The sequence below is a fragment of the Sinocyclocheilus grahami genome, unplaced genomic scaffold (assembly GCF_001515645.1).
Source record: "Sinocyclocheilus grahami isolate Dianchi unplaced genomic scaffold, SAMN03320097.WGS_v1.1 scaffold765.1, whole genome shotgun sequence".
In the NCBI taxonomy this organism is placed as follows: Eukaryota; Metazoa; Chordata; class Actinopteri; order Cypriniformes; family Cyprinidae; genus Sinocyclocheilus; species Sinocyclocheilus grahami.
In genome coordinates this window covers 680,933-698,650 of record NW_015505944.1, presented here as the reverse complement: position 1 = coordinate 698,650, position 17,718 = coordinate 680,933, and the positions used below count along the sequence as shown (strand labels likewise).

Below are 17,718 nucleotides of genomic sequence, written 5' to 3'. Positions count from 1 at the left end.
ACAAATCCATTTAAATCCATGACCTCACTACTAATATTAAAAAGTAATCATGATCATTATATTACTATATGATAAGCTTAACGTCTGTTTTTGTTGCATAACATCTGATGATATTTATGGCATATTTGGCTTTGCTGTGTGTGTTACTAAACTTCCCCACAAGGTGGCAGTGCTGCTTACCGAATCTCTCATGATGCTGAGAAAAGTTCTCTTGAAAAGGATGCAAAACTGAGTCAGGCAGCTGGCAGAAAAACTATGGCAACCCTCTGAAGATGAAGTGTCCTAAAGAAAACAGGTTCAATTACATTTATTGACTGTCAGAAAAAAAAGAACACCTTTGTAACCTTCTTTACCCCACATTAGTACCTCACAGTAGTAATATGTATTCATAAGGTAGTAATATGTAATCTTTTGGTACTTTTATGAAATGTTTAGGGGTAAAGAAGGTACAAAGGTACTGCCCCAGTGACAAGCTGTTGTATCCATAAAGGTAGAATTTTTGCACTTTCTTTTCTAAAATAAAAGTGTTGCATAGAGATTCTGCAGATCTCATATGACATGTTACATAAAGACTTTATGTATTTCTACATACCTCATCAGAAGGTCTGTGCCACAGGAAGGGATTATGGACCCCATTACCATTCATTTCACTTTTGTAGTCTTTCTCACACTTGCACTCCTGAACGGCCTTCACCAGCCGAGCCGTCTGGTCACCGTACTCACCAGAGGCCACCTCCATTACTGAAGAAATGAATAAAAACACTCTCAGAGTAGCTCAAAAAGACACCTGTACTGAGAATATAGATGTGTATTATTTTCACTCTCTCTATTACTCTCACTATATTATTAATGTATGTATAGATAGCGTACAAAAAGAACATTTTGCATTTGTCAGTGGTGAGTGAACTGGTAAAACTCGCAGCACAGTTGTTTTTAAACGCTGATAATAAATAAGCAATGTTTCTTGAGCAGCAAATCAGCATATTAGAATGATTTCTGAAGGATCATGTGACTCTGAAGACTGAGTAATGATGCTGAAAATACAGCTTTGATCACAGGAATAAATTATATTTTTATATGTATTACAATGGAAAACAGTTATTTTAAAATGTAATAAAATTTCACAATATTATACTGTTTTTTTATTGCATTTTCAGTCAAATAAATGCAGCCTTGGTGAACATAGATTTTTTTTCAAAAACATAAAAACAATTTTACTGACTCAAAACTTTTATGAAGTCTTTTATAACTTCACAGACTGCAAATATTCATGGGGACAACAGTAAATAATACTAATAATAAATTATTTCAGTGATTTCCAATTTGATTTTCTTCAACTTTTGAAAGCAAAACTCCTGCAATTCCTGAAAGTTTTTTTCTTTTTCTTTTTCTTTTTTATTAGCAATTTGTGTGTGTGTGTGTGTGTGTGTACCTATTTAACCATATTATGGAGACAAATTTGTACCCAAAAGTGAGCTAAACCTGACAAAATCTCCTTTTTTTTAAAAAAACTGATGAAAATAAAGTAAACAAAGTTTTTTTTAAATTGTAAAAATGCAGAACGTTTCCTATAAGGTGTAGGGTTGGTGTAGGGCAATAGAAAATACAGTATGTACAGTATAAAAACCATTATGTGTTAGTGTGAGTGTGTGTGTGTGTGTGTGTGTGTGTGTTAGTGTGTGTGTGCGTGTGTCTGTGTGTGTGTGTGTGTGTGTGTTAGTGTGTGTGTGTGTGTGGTGTTAATGTTGGACCGCTGTGTACTGAGAGCATTATTTTCTCACTGAAGTCTGCGGGGTTGTGATAGGTGGGACAGTTGAGTCCCAGTTCTCTGAGATATGGGATTAAGCTTGAAACTCTTCCTCTGTAAATACACTGGCCTTGACTGAGGACATACAGCTGGGGAAAAAAAACATCAAGAATGAGGTGTAGGAGACAGCATTTCACATAACAGCATGTATTTAAAAATATTCAAGTATAAATGTAAAATCGTGATCACCTTATTGAAGAGTTCAAACACTTTAGCACTGGGCTGGTGAATCGTGCATATGACAGTTCGACCACCCTGAGCAAGAGCCTTCATCAGAGACACCACCTGGAAGCAGGATGAACTGTCCAGCCCACTTCAGAGAGAAAAAAACACAGAAAATTATATTATATTATTTGTAGTATATAACAATATTGCATTATTACTATGGTGCTGCTCAAGTGTGTTTATCAGTGGGCCAGACAAGGTTTAAGAGATGAGATTAGATTGTAATCTTGACCTCTCTCTATCAAGGCCATATTAATTATTACAGATGACAGAGACACTGCTGGATAAAGTGGAAGACTAAGTGTCTATCTTAAAGGACAGGATGAGGCTGTAGCCTTCAAAACACCATAACATCACTGCACATGCTGCACACAAGCTTCTGATAGGATGCTCAGCTAATGTATTCCTTTGAGGCATGAAAGTGTCCTATTTAACTCTGTGACATCATATTAACGATAACGGTACTGCTCTTATGCAACCTTTAGAAGCTAACCAAAGCCACATGGCTTTGACTTCCATGAAGGAGAACCTGTTTATCCTTGGATAAGCATGGTAATAGTATAAATGCAATTTACAAGAGATGAGATTAGATTGTAATCTTGACCTCTCTCTATCAAGGCCATATTAATTATTACAGATAACAGAGACACTGCTGGATAAAGTGGAAGACTAAGTGTCTATCTTAAAGGACAGGATGAGGCTGTAGCCTTCAAAACACCATAACATCACTGCACATGCTGCACACAAGCTTCTGATAGGATGCTCAGCTAATGTATTCCTTTGAGGCATGAAAGTGTCCTATTTAACTCTGTGACATCATATTAACGATAACGGTACTGCTCTTATGCAACCTTTAGAAGCTAACCAAAGCCACATGGCTTTGACTTCCATGAAGGAGAACCTGTTTATCCTTGGATAAGCATGGTAATAGTATAAATGCAATTTACGAAAGGATCATTTTATGTCAAAATGAATTTAGTTTGCCGCTCTCCAGAGAATCAGAGAATCGTTTTTGTTCTTAGCAGGCAATCCCAGAGAGGAATGTAGATCTTACCAGAGCCCATAGAGACCAGGTCTCAACTGTCCAACAGTATCCCAACTGGGCAAAGCCTGTAAGTGAATATGCAATTAAACTGCATTCACAAGGACGTAACAGAGAAACCTCATGGGCAAGAGATATATTTGGATCAGGAACGTCACTTATAGTCCGCCTCATAGCCATGCATTTCATAATGCTCACGTGCAAAGTTGTAAATAAACCAAAGATTACGATTACAAAATTCACTAGCAGTTTCTGAGTGAAAACTGTAAATCCTACACCATTTTTCTTAAGTATGGAGGAGGCTCACCTCGTGGGCTCATCAAAGAACATGACGGGTGGGTTGTTGACAAGCTCCAGAGCGATGGCCAAACGCTTCCTCTGACCCCCAGACAGGTTGGATGTGCGTATGTGCGTGTATTCTAACAAACCGAGAGCAGTCAGGATTTCACGAACCTACAACAACAGCACGTATGCATCATTATGCACTTATGCACTGACAGCACATGCACATAGATACAGTATCTACACTACCGTTCAAACCTTTGTGGTTGGTACAATTTTTGAGTATTTTTGGAGAAAAATGTCTCTTATGATATTGAAGGCTGCATTTCTTTGATAAAAAAAAACAGAAATATGTAAAGAAAAAAGTGAAATATTATTAGTATTTAAAATAACTGTTTTCTATTTCAATGCATTTTAAAATGTAATTTATTCCTGTGATGCAAAGCTGAATTTTACTCCAGTCTTCAGTGTCACAAACATTATTATTGTCAGTGTCGAAAAGAGTTGTGCTGCTTAACATTTTTGTGGAAACCATGATAATTCAGAAGAACATAATTTATTTGAAACTGAATTTTGACAATGTACTAGTAGTCCTTACTGTCACTTTAGATCAGTATAATGCATAATGTATTATTTTCTTTAAAAAAATTAAAAAAGAACATTCTGACCCCAAATGTTTGAGCGGTGGTGTACTTGTTTACTGTGATTTCAATAATTAGGACATGCAGGTCAAGTAATGTTTAAAGCACCCACGGCTGATCTTTACCATAAGTCCCAGAGATTAGGCCGTTCATACATAACCGGTTGGGAAGCTTCACACGCCTCTCACTTACCATTTCACGTCTGCCTTCATCCTTTTCCTGGAGTTTGAGATTAGCTGATACCTGAGCAGGGAGAGTGAGCGATTTAGATCATGATGAGCATCAGAGGTACAGCTAAAGCTAACAGAGGGATTTGCATGAACTCAACAACACAACAACAACTGCAATTACATGAGACATATTCCTGTGAAACTAGCAGTGAAAGCTGATTACATGTTTTCTGTTTGTGTATGTTATATTTACCATGAGGTAATGTGCATGGTATTAATGTGTTTTTCTTGGCTACATATAAAGCTTATACACAAGCTATATGCAACAAGGGCTCCAAAGCAAATTATTTTAAGCACTTTGGGTGATTTGTACTATACTACTGAAAGCGAATACTCATACTTTTAAACAATAACAGTAGCCCATTTCCCACAGCAACACCAGTAAATTACTGTAAAATTACCAGAATGACTTTACCAGTAAATTAAAAAAATGTGCCGTTTACACAGGCAACGGCATTCCGTCTTTTTTCCGGTAAGGCATCATTCACATGAGGCATGAAAGTGTCCTATTTAACTCTGTGACATCATATTAACGATAACGGTACTGCTCTTATGCAACCTTTAGAAGCTAACCAAAGCCACATGGCTTTGACTTCCATGAAGGAGAACCTGTTTATCCTTGGATAAGCATGGTAATAGTATAAATGCAATTTACGAAAGGATCATTTTATGTCAAAATGAATTTAGTTTGCCGCTCTCCAGAGAATCAGAGAATCGTTTTTGTTCTTAGCAGGCAATCCCAGAGAGGAATGTAGATCTTACCAGAGCCCATAGAGACCAGGTCTCAACTGTCCAACAGTATCCCAACTGGGCAAAGCCTGTAAGTGAATATGCAATTAAACTGCATTCACAAGGACGTAACAGAGAAACCTCATGGGCAAGAGATATATTTGGATCAGGAACGTCACTTATAGTCCGCCTCATAGCCATGCATTTCATAATGCTCACGTGCAAAGTTGTAAATAAACCAAAGATTACGATTACAAAATTCACTAGCAGTTTCTGAGTGAAAACTGTAAATCCTACACCATTTTTCTTAAGTATGGAGGAGGCTCACCTCGTGGGCTCATCAAAGAACATGACGGGTGGGTTGTTGACAAGCTCCAGAGCGATGGCCAAACGCTTCCTCTGACCCCCAGACAGGTTGGATGTGCGTGTTTTGGCACATTCTAACAAACCGAGAGCAGTCAGGATTTCACGAACCTACAACAACAGCACGTATGCATCATTATGCACTGGAATAAGGACAGCACATGCACATAGATATGAAAGCGAATACTCATACTTTTAAACAATAACAGTAGCCCATTTCCCACAGCAACACCAGTAAATTACTGTAAAATTACCAGAATGACTTTACCAGTAAATTAAAAAAATGTGCCGTTTACACAGGCAACGGCATTCCGTCTTTTTTCCGGTAAGGCATCATTCACACATCGGTTTCAAATTACCGGTAAATTCTGTGACATCATTAAACAAAAATGACCTCTTAATGGCTGAGCCTCCCAGTGTTGTGTTTGTGAACATGGAGGGGTATATGAGGTCAGTGTTGATGTTGATGTTTTTCATTTTTGTGTCAAACGTTCACATTAATGCAGCTGCTTTTGGCCCGGTGACATTGTATTAGACGACTTCAAACCAAACTACACAGCGCGGAGTAAATTAGTCATCTGTCAGAATGTTATGATTGAATTTTGAATTTCAACGGCTCTGGATTGGCCCAGAGTAGACGTCTTACGCCACTTTGTTCTGAACTCGTAAATGCTCATACCGGTAATCTTCATTCTGCGTACACACAGCATCATTCCAGCAATTTACTGGTAATGTTACAACTTCTCATACCGGTAAATTGCCGGAACGAATTTACCGGATTTTTTAAAAAGGGCCTGTTCACGGATGATCTCTTAATGGTAATTTACGGTAATTTTCCAGTAAAGTCTGTATGTGTGAAATGGGCTATTTGCAGTCATGTTTACACATTGCCTCCGAAACTTTCGTCCATCATAAAAATAATTCAGATCGTGTTCAATTTTCTGTGTTTTTCGCATCCGTAGCAAACATTATTTTTTATTTTTTAGGACTGCAAAGACCTATACAGTACCTACCCTTGTGAAAAGAAGTGTGCTTAATTGTATTGACTGATACATTGGGAGCTACTCTAACGATCTATGTCTGTTTCATGAAGTTTTGTTTATCCCTGTTCCCATTTTGTCGGTGTTCCTGGTCATTAGTTGTTCCTACCTAATTACGCACCTGTTTCAGTTCTAGCTGATTACTTCAGTCTGTGTATTTAAAGAGGGGGTAAGCGATTTTTCAAAAACACTTTAGAAAACTGATTCGGGCCGACTAGCAAAACAAACTTGTAGCCAATCAGCAGTAATGGGCGTGTCTACTCATGATGTGGAGGAGAGAGAGCTCAGTGCACAGGACGGACATTAGCCGAGCCGAGCAATGACAGAAAGATAGAGATGGCGGACAAAAAACAAAAGAGGAAAACGTCTGCGGAACAAAAGAAGGCTTAAGGCAATAAGGCAAGAAGTAGGACCCGTGTAAATATCGGATCAGCTTTCCAGCGCTGGAGAGAACTCAAAGAGCGGAAGGCCTGCGATCGGATGCCGAGGTTGCTTTGTTTCTTCTCAGTAGGTGAGTAACACCGTGTCTGTGCCGCAACAGCTAAAGTCTGACTAGCACACTGGATGCGACAAAGCGACCGTTGAAAATCATTTGAAATTTGTGTCAATACGTCATAAATAGAACGCAGCAGCAGTTTTCTGTCGGGGATTTGTCGTGTCGTGCCGCGCCACATCCAGTGTAGACCATAGATATGTATATATATCTATGGTGTAGACAGCATCACTGATTATAATGAGTTCTATAGTATTTTGTCGCGCCGCGCCACTCGCGTCCGGTGTAGCCTAAGCCTACAATGACAATAAGCAACAGTAAAACATGGATTAAGTTCGAATTGATTGTGAAAGTCGTTTCAACTTAAACTGACTTAGGAAGTCGTTTGTTGCCATAACTTTTTGATCATATTTTTACCTGTAACATGTCTGTGCCGTACCCAAATCAAGAATTAACGACCATTTCTACAGCCATTGCAAAGATACAGCAGAGAAAGATCGAGAGCGTCTATTTACCTCAGCAGCAACCATTCTCGCATCTGCAGCGCTTATTTTGATCTTTAACATTAGATTTTTCCTATTCTTGGAACAAAATGAATGCTTAAGGTTGATTATTACTCTTAATGTCCTACACACAACATCAGCAATACTACAATGACAATATTAAACATAAAACTTTTATTAATAGAACGAATAAGACATACCCACGTTGTAACAAATAAATAAAAGGTTTTTGGATTTCCCCCTTACTTCAAACGAATGCTTAGTTTGGCTCATTATTATTATTATTATTAATAATAAAAAAGGCTATACAATAAAACAGCTACAATGACAAATTCACTTAAAATAAACTTTGAACTTATATTAACAATATGAATAAGGGAAATATGTTTTACCCGCATTGTAACACAAATAAATAAACGGTCTTTGGATTTCCCCTTTCATTAAAACGATCGTAGTTTGTGGTTCATTATTAGCCTATTAATTAAAACACATCAGCCATAAAATAGTACAATGGCAAATTCGCATAGGCCTTTATTAAACATCTTACTTTTATTAACAAAATGAATAAGACGGATATAGCCTACTTGCATTGTAACCCAAATAAATAAGGTATTTTCCCTCTTTTAAAACAAACGTTCCCGCGGCTATGGTGTTATATGTGGTTGAGTTTTTTTCCCCCATGTTCCTATTGGATTTAATTATTAAAAGACTGTTTCTTGGATACTCTATCGTTGTGTGCTTCATTAGCCACTGCTGTGTGTCACTAATGCAGCTCAGTGATATTATTTCAGCAGACACGCACCATCATGGCTTCCTGTACGGTGAGGTGTGGCAGTAACATGTCGTCCTGCATGATGTAGCAGGACACTTTCCTGAAAGATCGCAGATCTCTGGGCTGCCCGTTAATCAGGATCTCCCCCTTCATGCCTGTTTCCCTGTGTGACAAAGCACATGTTCAGATATACTGTCCTTCGAAACATTATCAAATTTATGACCACTGTTTCCTGATAAATGATCATGATATCCCACACATTTCAAGTAACTGCTGTATTCAATTACATTCAACTCTATATCCTTAATGAAAAATACATATACTAAAATGCATTTAAAATGCATTTATTTTATGCTAAGTATCCTATAAATGTATTTACATATTTATGTACGGTTACTCTTTATTTTAAGGTGTCCTTGTTACAGTGTAGGTACTGAGTAATAATAATTAACTACATTAAGGTTTGGCTTAGGGTTACTTGCATGTAATTATGCATAATGTATTGTTATTACAATAGCACATACATATATAACATGTGTAACAAGGACACCTTACAATAAAGTGTTACCTTATGTACGTAATGAAAATACCCTGTAATTGTATTTTTGGTATACTTAAAGTCCGCTAAATTGGAACAACTAATTTTGTGCTTAATGCAATTTAATTGTGCAGAAGTAGTGCTGAAGTCCAACTAAAGATAGAAGATTTGGTTGTGCTAAAGTGGAACTATTGCAAGTATACTTTAGATACACTTTACAAATCTTGCATTTAAAGATCTTTATTATTCAAAGATCATACAATCCTCATCAATAGTGACAATAAAACACATTTTAGCCTTAATATTAAGAAATGTGCATTGTGCACAAGTAGTACTCCAAATAAAGTTTAATTATAATTTTTATATCAGTAAGTCTCGAGCGATACGTCAGTAAATATGTTAATAGATTTGAATTCTACTTAGTATGAAATAAATGTGTTTTAAATATGACTTTTTTTACTAGATAGAGGGCACTACTAGAAGCATCATATTAAAAGTAACCGCTAAATCTTTCAGATTGCTTCAGGCATTCTTCATTTGTAAACTGCTTTGCATAAAAGTGTCCACAAAACGAATACATTTAAATAAATAATGAAAAGCTTCCAGGAGATGAGACAAAAGGAAGCAAAATGTACGATGGCTGTGCTGGATATGTCGAGTACATAACTGTTTAGTGATTGGTGGCAAATTCGGTGCCCCACTGACAGTTGTGATTACAGATGGGTCTTCATACAAACTTCACACCAATTCACCGAAATGTAAAATAGTTAGTGCCACATGAATCATGTTAGATGCAGTATTTTATGGTCATACTAACCTATAACCTGCTAGAATGTTCATTAAGGTAGACTTCCCGGCCCCTGAGGGTCCCATGATGGCCACCAAAGCACCGCTGGTGAAGTTTCCAGAGATCCCTTTCAGAAGGGTCTTGTAACCTGACACAAGGTGGAACAGAAAAAGCAGTGCCCCTGTGAGAAACCTTCCACAGTCTAGACAATAAGCACAATGAACAACCCGAGCCGTCCTGCACAATTGTATAATGGTCAAATTCTCCTCCTTACATAATGGTCGGTCTGTGATTGGAGGTGAAAAGGGGTATTTATTTGTTCACCACTGGGTTTCTGAAATTTTCCAGGTGAGTGAACCTGTTTGCCAGTGTGCGTCTCTTTAGATAAACCCTGTTCTTTCCTCTAACTGACCTTTTTGCTTCAAACTTTCAAAGAATAAACAGCTGAACGCTTTCTCCGATATCCATCAATTTTCTTTTGTCAAGATGTATAATGCATTCTTCACCATCTTACAGCAGCTTTGTGTGCAGATTTGTAAGCATCTGAACATTTTTAGGTTCCTGATTAATGTACACTAGACTCAAAGAGTATTTGACACTTAAGGTCTACTTAAAATATATGAATTTTATTAGCCCATTGGTTCAATTTTGTTGCATTAGACTACACGATGACTGAAAATCAGGATATGTCGTCACATTATATTGCTTTGTCACAATGGGAAAAAATTACCTTTTGACACAAATATAATATACAAAATCATTCATGAAACTGAAATGTGGTAACTCCCCCCCCCCAAAAAAATGTGACAACCTGAGATGTTTCAAAACAATATGCAACATTTTGCTGGAAGACAAGCATTTGGATAAATGCAACTTCAAATTTGAAAGTTTCTGACATATAGCAAAATACCTTTCCAAGCAAGTAAGTACAATCACTGTCCATCTTGAAAATGCACTCAACAGCTATATTCCATCAAGCAAGTACGCTTTCTATTAAACTGTATAGGAAAATACCTCAATCTAAAAACAAAACTGCCTGCCAAACTCACATTTTAATTTCAAATCAGCAATAAAGCTAAAAATGTAGAGTAAATGCTGAGTGCAACTTTTAACAGCAGATGCACTGACGCTGAGAGCAAGAACTGTTGTAAAGACCAGGCATTGACTTCGCCGATTGGTGACTGGCTTTTTAATTTGGAAGTCAAAACTTAACTACTGCAACTGCCATATTGAGTGTTCCAATTTCCCACTTAATTATAGGTAACTTTAAAGCACATTTTCAATGTTTTAATAATCTTCTGTCATGCTTTAAAGAAGTACACTTATTTTTATGTGTTGTCTAACATACATCTAAAGTTAATCTATTTTAAGCATACTGTACAGAAATTGCATAAATACACGACACACACGTTTTAACAGAATAGACATTTGAGTAAATTTTAGTTTACTGTAAATGTTTGTCATCACATTTAGCAGCACACTCCAACCATATTTAAAAACACAATAAGAGTAATTATGCAAATACATATAAAGATACACTTAAGTCCTACTTAAGTGGGTCAACAGAAATATACAGAGTTCTGGCATGAAACTCTAGATGGCGCAGTCCGATAGGTCTAGCTCAATCTGTCCAGGCGACATCATTGTCACATGGCACAGCTGATTGGTTGTCTCCTGTATCGGTAGCCAATGAGCTCGCTGCTCAATATTCAAATGCCTGGCTTTTGTTTGCTGTAGCAGTTGTCAGCGCACTTCAGAAACCCTCCACCTTCCCCAGCTCCACCTGTATAGATCTGCTACGGGGTGATTCCTGTACACTATATGGGGGTTATTTCATATATGTTATATATGCAGCAGCAGTATTTCTTACATGCTCACAGCAGCATGTTGTGGATGTATTGGCAGTAGCAAGTCGAGCAACTTGATCTGTCGCAGCAGCAGCATAGCAGATCTATTCCGCCAAGACTAAACACATCAACATTGTCATGCACATTAACATGCCAATCCCTCCGAGAGTTGTCATGACAGAACTATAGTTCAGCTCATTCCAATTAGCATGTCAATTATAATACATTTTCAAATTAACATGCGATTAAGTGTCCAAAAACACTACTTAAATATATTCTTTTAAAGTACTCTTTTTAAAAGTATATGCTAAAATAGCTTTTTTTTCCACAGGGTTATATGGCTAATGCATGACAGCTATCCCTCGGTAACTTTTAGCTTTATATAACCTTGTCTTTTCCATTTATCCATTTTTAACATAACAGCAAGAACAGCCTTTTTAAGCATTGCTGCAAAGAAACAATCTGTTGTGCTGCTTGATGTTGCAAACTGGTATTTGTTTTCATACTATTTTCGTTTATCATCATAGTAATAAACACACTGCATTGTAGTACAAATAATTTTACAGTTTAGTGCAATTATCTGAAAGCTGGGACCGGCACACATCACTAACAGCAAAGTAAAAAATGTATAAAAACACCATATCAAAATAAAACACAAATGCCACAGAACCAGGGGTCCATTTCAATAAGGAGGTTCAACCAACTCTGAGTTTAAACTTGAACTCTGAGTTGACTTACCCTGAGATAGGAAACTCTGAGTTTTCGGTTTCCGAACAACTGATTTGTGTAAGTTGTGGTAGATTTTTATTGGTTAAAAGATTAATTGTTCGAGTGTAATCATTAGTAATATAGACATTTAAATATCTAGTTATACTTCCATTATAATCCTATATGCCTATGTGTAAAAACATGCCTATGTGGCAGAATGTACAGACCTCAGATGAGAAACATCTGGGAAACATAAGTGGGAGCAACTTGATCTGTCGCAGCAGCAGCATAGCAGATCTATTCCGCCAAGACTAAACACATCAACATTGTCATGCACATTAACATGCCAATCCCTCCGAGAGTTGTCATGACAGAACTATAGTTCAGCTCATTCCAATTAGCATGTCAATTATAATACATTTTCAAATTAACATGCGATTAAGTGTCCAAAAACACTACTTAAATATATTCTTTTAAAGTACTCTTTTTAAAAGTATATGCTAAAATAGCTTTTTTTTCCACAGGGTTATATGGCCTCTCTTGTTCAGTATATAAAGTGCTATAGGACAGTTTGGAAATGATAACAGTATAGCACTATTAACTTTGCCCTCAATAAACTCCTAATTTGCTGCTTGTTGATAGTAGGCAAGATACTGTAGGTAAGCGACTAGTTAACAGTAAATAGTGTTCCATAATCTAAAGTGCTAACATGATAACTCATGCTTTTATGCAGCAAAAAGTGGACATCAACAGGATGAACGATTATAACCTGTTATTTATCCAGTAGCTGAAGCTGAGATGCTAATCCATTTGATAGCAGTGGCTGCCAGCTTAATTGGATTGTGCTTACAATCCATCAGAGCAATACACAAATACCTCTGACCTTCCCCGTCCTCTTTTAGTGCAGGATCCCAGAGCTTCTCCCTCTGATTGTGCACTATAGTAACCCCCAAAATACAGAAAGGTGCATCACACTGTTTCTGAAGTGGTACAGTCTCTAGGTGAAGCCAACTGGTTAGCAAATATCGGCAGGATGATTTTGCTTAGTGCACCTGATGTGCAGCATGTGACAGAAGAGAGAGGTATTCCTGGCCATGAGGAACGCCGACGTTACTTTGAGTCATGATCAAGCGTGCAAGAAATCGAAGTACTATAGAACACCATGCTGTGGTACTACATTTTGGTTTCTGTGCACCACCACAGTAGGGTAAAAAAAAATAATTCTCTGTTACTCTTATACTCATGTTGCACTGGGTTAAATCAGATGAGGCATACGTTATGCTCCTTAACAACATTCAAATCGCTTGGCAAACACAAATTTGTCCCCTGGGGTTAAATGTAAGTTTGACCAGTAGTCAAATGAAGCGCCTACACACTTTCACATCCTACACAACCAAATCACCAGCAATGTACTTAACATTCATGTTGATTTTACATAGAGCTTTCCAACACTGCATGATTATGGCAGCAAAGGTTGAGATATAGTTGACCTTCATTATGATTTCAGCTGCTAGAAGCACCTCCTCACAGACTGAGCTCATATCTTCACTTTTTCTAATGTAGAGCCCGTATTTATTATTTTATCTAATGCATGACAGCTATCCCTCGGTAACTTTTAGCTTTATATAACCTTGTCTTTTCCATTTATCCATTTTTAACATAACAGCAAGAACAGCCTTTTTAAGCATTGCTGCAAAGAAACAATCTGTTGTGCTGCTTGATGTTGCAAACTGGTATTTGTTTTCATACTATTTTCGTTTATCATCATAGTAATAAACACACTGCATTGTAGTACAAATAGTTTTACAGTTTAGTGCAATTATCTGAAAGCTGGGACCGGCACACATCACTAACAGCAAAGTAAAAAATGTATAAAAACACCATATCAAAATAAAACACAAATGCCACAGAACCAGGGGTCCATTTCAATAAGGAGGTTCAACCAACTCTGAGTTTAAACTTGAACTCTGAGTTGACTTACCCTGAGATAGGAAACTCTGAGTTTTCGGTTTCCGAACAACTGATTTGTGTAAGTTGTGGTAGATTTTTATTGGTTAAAAGATGAATTGTTCGAGTGTAATCATTAGTAATATAGACATTTAAATATCTAGTTATACTTCCATTATAATCCTATATGCCTATGTGTAAAAACATGCCTATGTGGCAGAATGTACAGACCTCAGATGAGAAACATCTGGGAAACATAAGTGGGGTCTTTCTTTACCATAACAAGACTAGAGAGGGGGGGCTTTCTCTCTAGGGAAATATCGAACTGTATGCACAAAGGAACCATTCTATGTATGGAAAACGCCTTAAAGTCAGAACTGTATAAAAAGAAGACAAGATGATCATTCTATAGATGTTTTCGCTGCAGAGAGAGCATCTCCGCTTTATTATTTATTATCATTGATGATGTAATAAAGTGTATCTCCTGGCATCAAAACACAAGACTGAGTGTGGTTCCTAAGATGAGCAGCAGACGACACCACAAAGTTCAGTCAACTCTGAGTATGTTGACTCTGAGTTTAGCGCGTGCACCACGACTATGAAAAGCCATGATCAATGGAGCTCCGAAATTACGATTCACCATGGCAACAGCACGACAAAAAGGCATCAATGCGTAACTTTAATTCTTAATCACTTTTATAATATCAGAGGTGAAAACTGTAAATTATTGAATATTCATTTTATCCCACGGCAAAAAAAAAAAAAAATCCCTACTAATATATGCAACCTGTTCGTCTACAGTATCCTGTATAAAAGGAGATGCCATGTTTTAGGGGGGGGGGGAGAGCAATATTACTCACCAATTTTCTGTGTTGCGCCACGGACCACCGCTCATAGTTTTCCACTAAATCGCAATCATACCAATCATGTTGCTACTGTACATATTGACTTCACCCCAGGCTACAAGATTGGGTACTGTACATTTTTCAGTAATACATTTATCTTTATCGTTTTGGTGTCTCTCTTATCTGACACGCACATCTGAGGTCTTGGAGTCTTCACTAATGAGCTGATGAGTTGAATCAGGTGTGTTTGAATAGGGAGACATCTAAAATGTGCAGTGTTGGGGGTTCTCCAGGACCAGGATTGGGAACCACTACTTCATATGAATGCCTTAAACTTGAAAATGCAAGCACAGAATGATGTGTATGTTGTGTGGGTTGCTTCTCATGCAACCAGCTTGTCAATGCTGAATCGTGCCTAGATGTCTTGGCTACAATTTATCGTATACTTATTTACAGTAACTCCTTATCTATTTGTTACAGTCCAGGTTCAGTGCCTCCTTATCTACTTGTTACAGCACGGTGAGGAAAGCTTCGGGTGGGGTTTGGGTGGGAAAGAGCTTGGGTACCTCATTCACTGCTTCATTTCTATACCGATCAAATGTGCAATTCAAAACAACATTGCTTCCATGCCAATGTTACAGGCAGCTATTTTGGTCTTTCTGACCTATGAAGGAGATCTCATTGGGTAATTGAGCCATCAAGCTATTAGTCCACCCTGGCACACATCACTTTCTCCCAAGCAGCTACTACAACACGAGGGATCAGTCGAGGTAAAAATACCAGAGGAGGAGGAGAGGGACCACAGAGTTCACTTTGCTCTTTTACATGCTTCAGTAGGCTGGGCATAGACATTATTTTCTGACATTTTCACCCATACAAGAGGTTACTCAAGGCTGTGCGAGGTTCTTATAAGGGCTTTTAAATGCTATTAAAAGCTCGACCCACACAAACACCGTGGAAAATGTTATTTTTAACGTGTCTTTAAACACTAAATTAATGTTAATCGCAATTAAATGAAAATGTATTATAACTTAAATTTACATTAAATGCAATTAGCTGAACTTGGACCTTGATACATGGCTAAACTTTACTGTGAATGTACTGACAAGCATTTATGGTAAACTAAATTATGCTTTAATGGCATTTCTAATGAAAATTTGTATATCATTTAAATATATTTGTGATTACACATTTTACTTGCAATGATCAGTGTTGGGGAAAGTTACTTTTAAATGTATTGCATTACAATATTGCATTACTCCTTAAAAATAAATAAACAAAATAAATAAATAAATGTATATATATATATATATACACACACACTTAATGGGATCAAATACTTATTTGTCATTTAACATTTAATTATTGCAGATTTGCGTCATATGCTGAATTTGCATTTCACTGTTTTAATTCATTTTGAGGAATACCTGAATCTGTTTTTGTGCAGGAGAGATGAGTAAATGCATGTTCACATTGAGTCTAGAACTACAGAAACATCATGTTAAAACAGCGCACACAATGCCTCAGAACTTCTGATTTTCTCTCAACATGGGGACAGGAGAGCTGTCAGTCAATAAATGGTAAAACAAAATAACTGCCGTTACTTATTTGAAAAAGTAAATCAGATATTTTTCATGTAAATTAATAAGTAATGTGTTACTTTAGTAGTTACCCGAAAAAGTAATCCGATTACGTAACTCGCATTACTTGTAATGCGTTACCACCAAAACTGTAAATGATGATTGCAATTTAATACATTTAAAATACACATAACTTAATAATTAATAATACACAAAACTTAATACATTTAAAATACACATAAAACAAACTTTAAATGCAATACTGAATGCATAGTAAAGTTAAAATTAAAATCAATGACCTTCTTTCTGAGTTCTAATATTTGAAGTACACTACAAGAGCAGATTCAATAACAATTAAGAGCACTTCTTTTATTCACAAGGGTATAGAGGACACTTCGGGTTTGAGTAATGAAGAAAAAATGTAACTGTGCTGACCAAATGCCCGTCAAATAGCCATGAAGTTGTGGTCACATGACTTTGACAGAAGGGTTGTGAGAACTTTTTTCAGGTCACAGAAACAACACCTGAAACAGATTGATCCCTCCTGCAGATTGCACTTTTAAATATTTATGACACAATAATTGGCAATGAATCCATAATGTGAGTGCTCAAATTATAACAACACTTTCGAGGAGACCCCAAATTTGGAAGAAATTAGGTCTTAGAAATGTAATGGCAACATCTAGATATAGCGATAAAGATATTTTAAACAACAGTAAAGTTAAAATTAAAATCAATGACCTTCTTTCTGAGTTCTAATATTTGAAGTACACTACAAGAGCAATAACAATTAAGAGCACTTCTTTTATTCACAAGGGTATAGAGGACACTTCGGGTTTGAGTAATGAAGAAAAAATGTAACTGTGCTGACCAAATGCCCGTCAAATAGCCATGAAGTTGTGGTCACATGACTTTGACAGAAGGGTTGTGAGAACTTTTTTCAGGTCACAGAAACAACACCTGAAACAGATTGATCCCTCCTGCAGATTGCACTTTTAAATATTTATGACACAATAATTGGCAATGAATCCATAATGTGAGTGCTCAAATTATAACAACACTTTCGAGGAGACCCCAAATTTGGAAGAAATTAGGTCTTAGAAATGTAATGGCAACATCTAGATATAGCGATAAAGATATTTTAAACAATAAGATATTCACGGTTATGTCTAATTTAAATTTTGATGTTCGGGGTCACGCATCTAAACTTGGAAAATAGCAGCATACATCCTGTTGCAGAACAGGTACAATAAAGGAGATAATAAATGAGCTCAACTGAATGTCACTGCATGTCGACCCTTCCCGGGTATTGTGCATTGGCCTCCAGGGGTATAGTATC

At 36.9% G+C, this 17,718-nt stretch overlaps 1 protein-coding gene across 1 annotated transcript in view; it reads right to left on the bottom strand.

Moving 5' to 3' along the window:
* The window catches only part of abcg1 (ATP-binding cassette, sub-family G (WHITE), member 1), a 31,125-nt gene that overhangs the window by 6,403 nt on the left and 7,004 nt on the right, over window positions 1-17,718 (bottom strand). The window contains exons 3-10 of the mRNA XM_016245725.1: window positions 9,483-9,600; window positions 8,158-8,290; window positions 4,190-4,240; window positions 3,382-3,527; window positions 1,997-2,120; window positions 1,782-1,896; window positions 593-741; window positions 181-282 (exon numbers count right to left, since the gene is read on the bottom strand). Coding sequence (XP_016101211.1) covers window positions 181-282; window positions 593-741; window positions 1,782-1,896; window positions 1,997-2,120; window positions 3,382-3,527; window positions 4,190-4,240; window positions 8,158-8,290; window positions 9,483-9,600 — 938 coding nt within the window. The remainder of the gene's footprint in view (window positions 1-180; window positions 283-592; window positions 742-1,781; window positions 1,897-1,996; window positions 2,121-3,381; window positions 3,528-4,189; window positions 4,241-8,157; window positions 8,291-9,482; window positions 9,601-17,718) is intronic.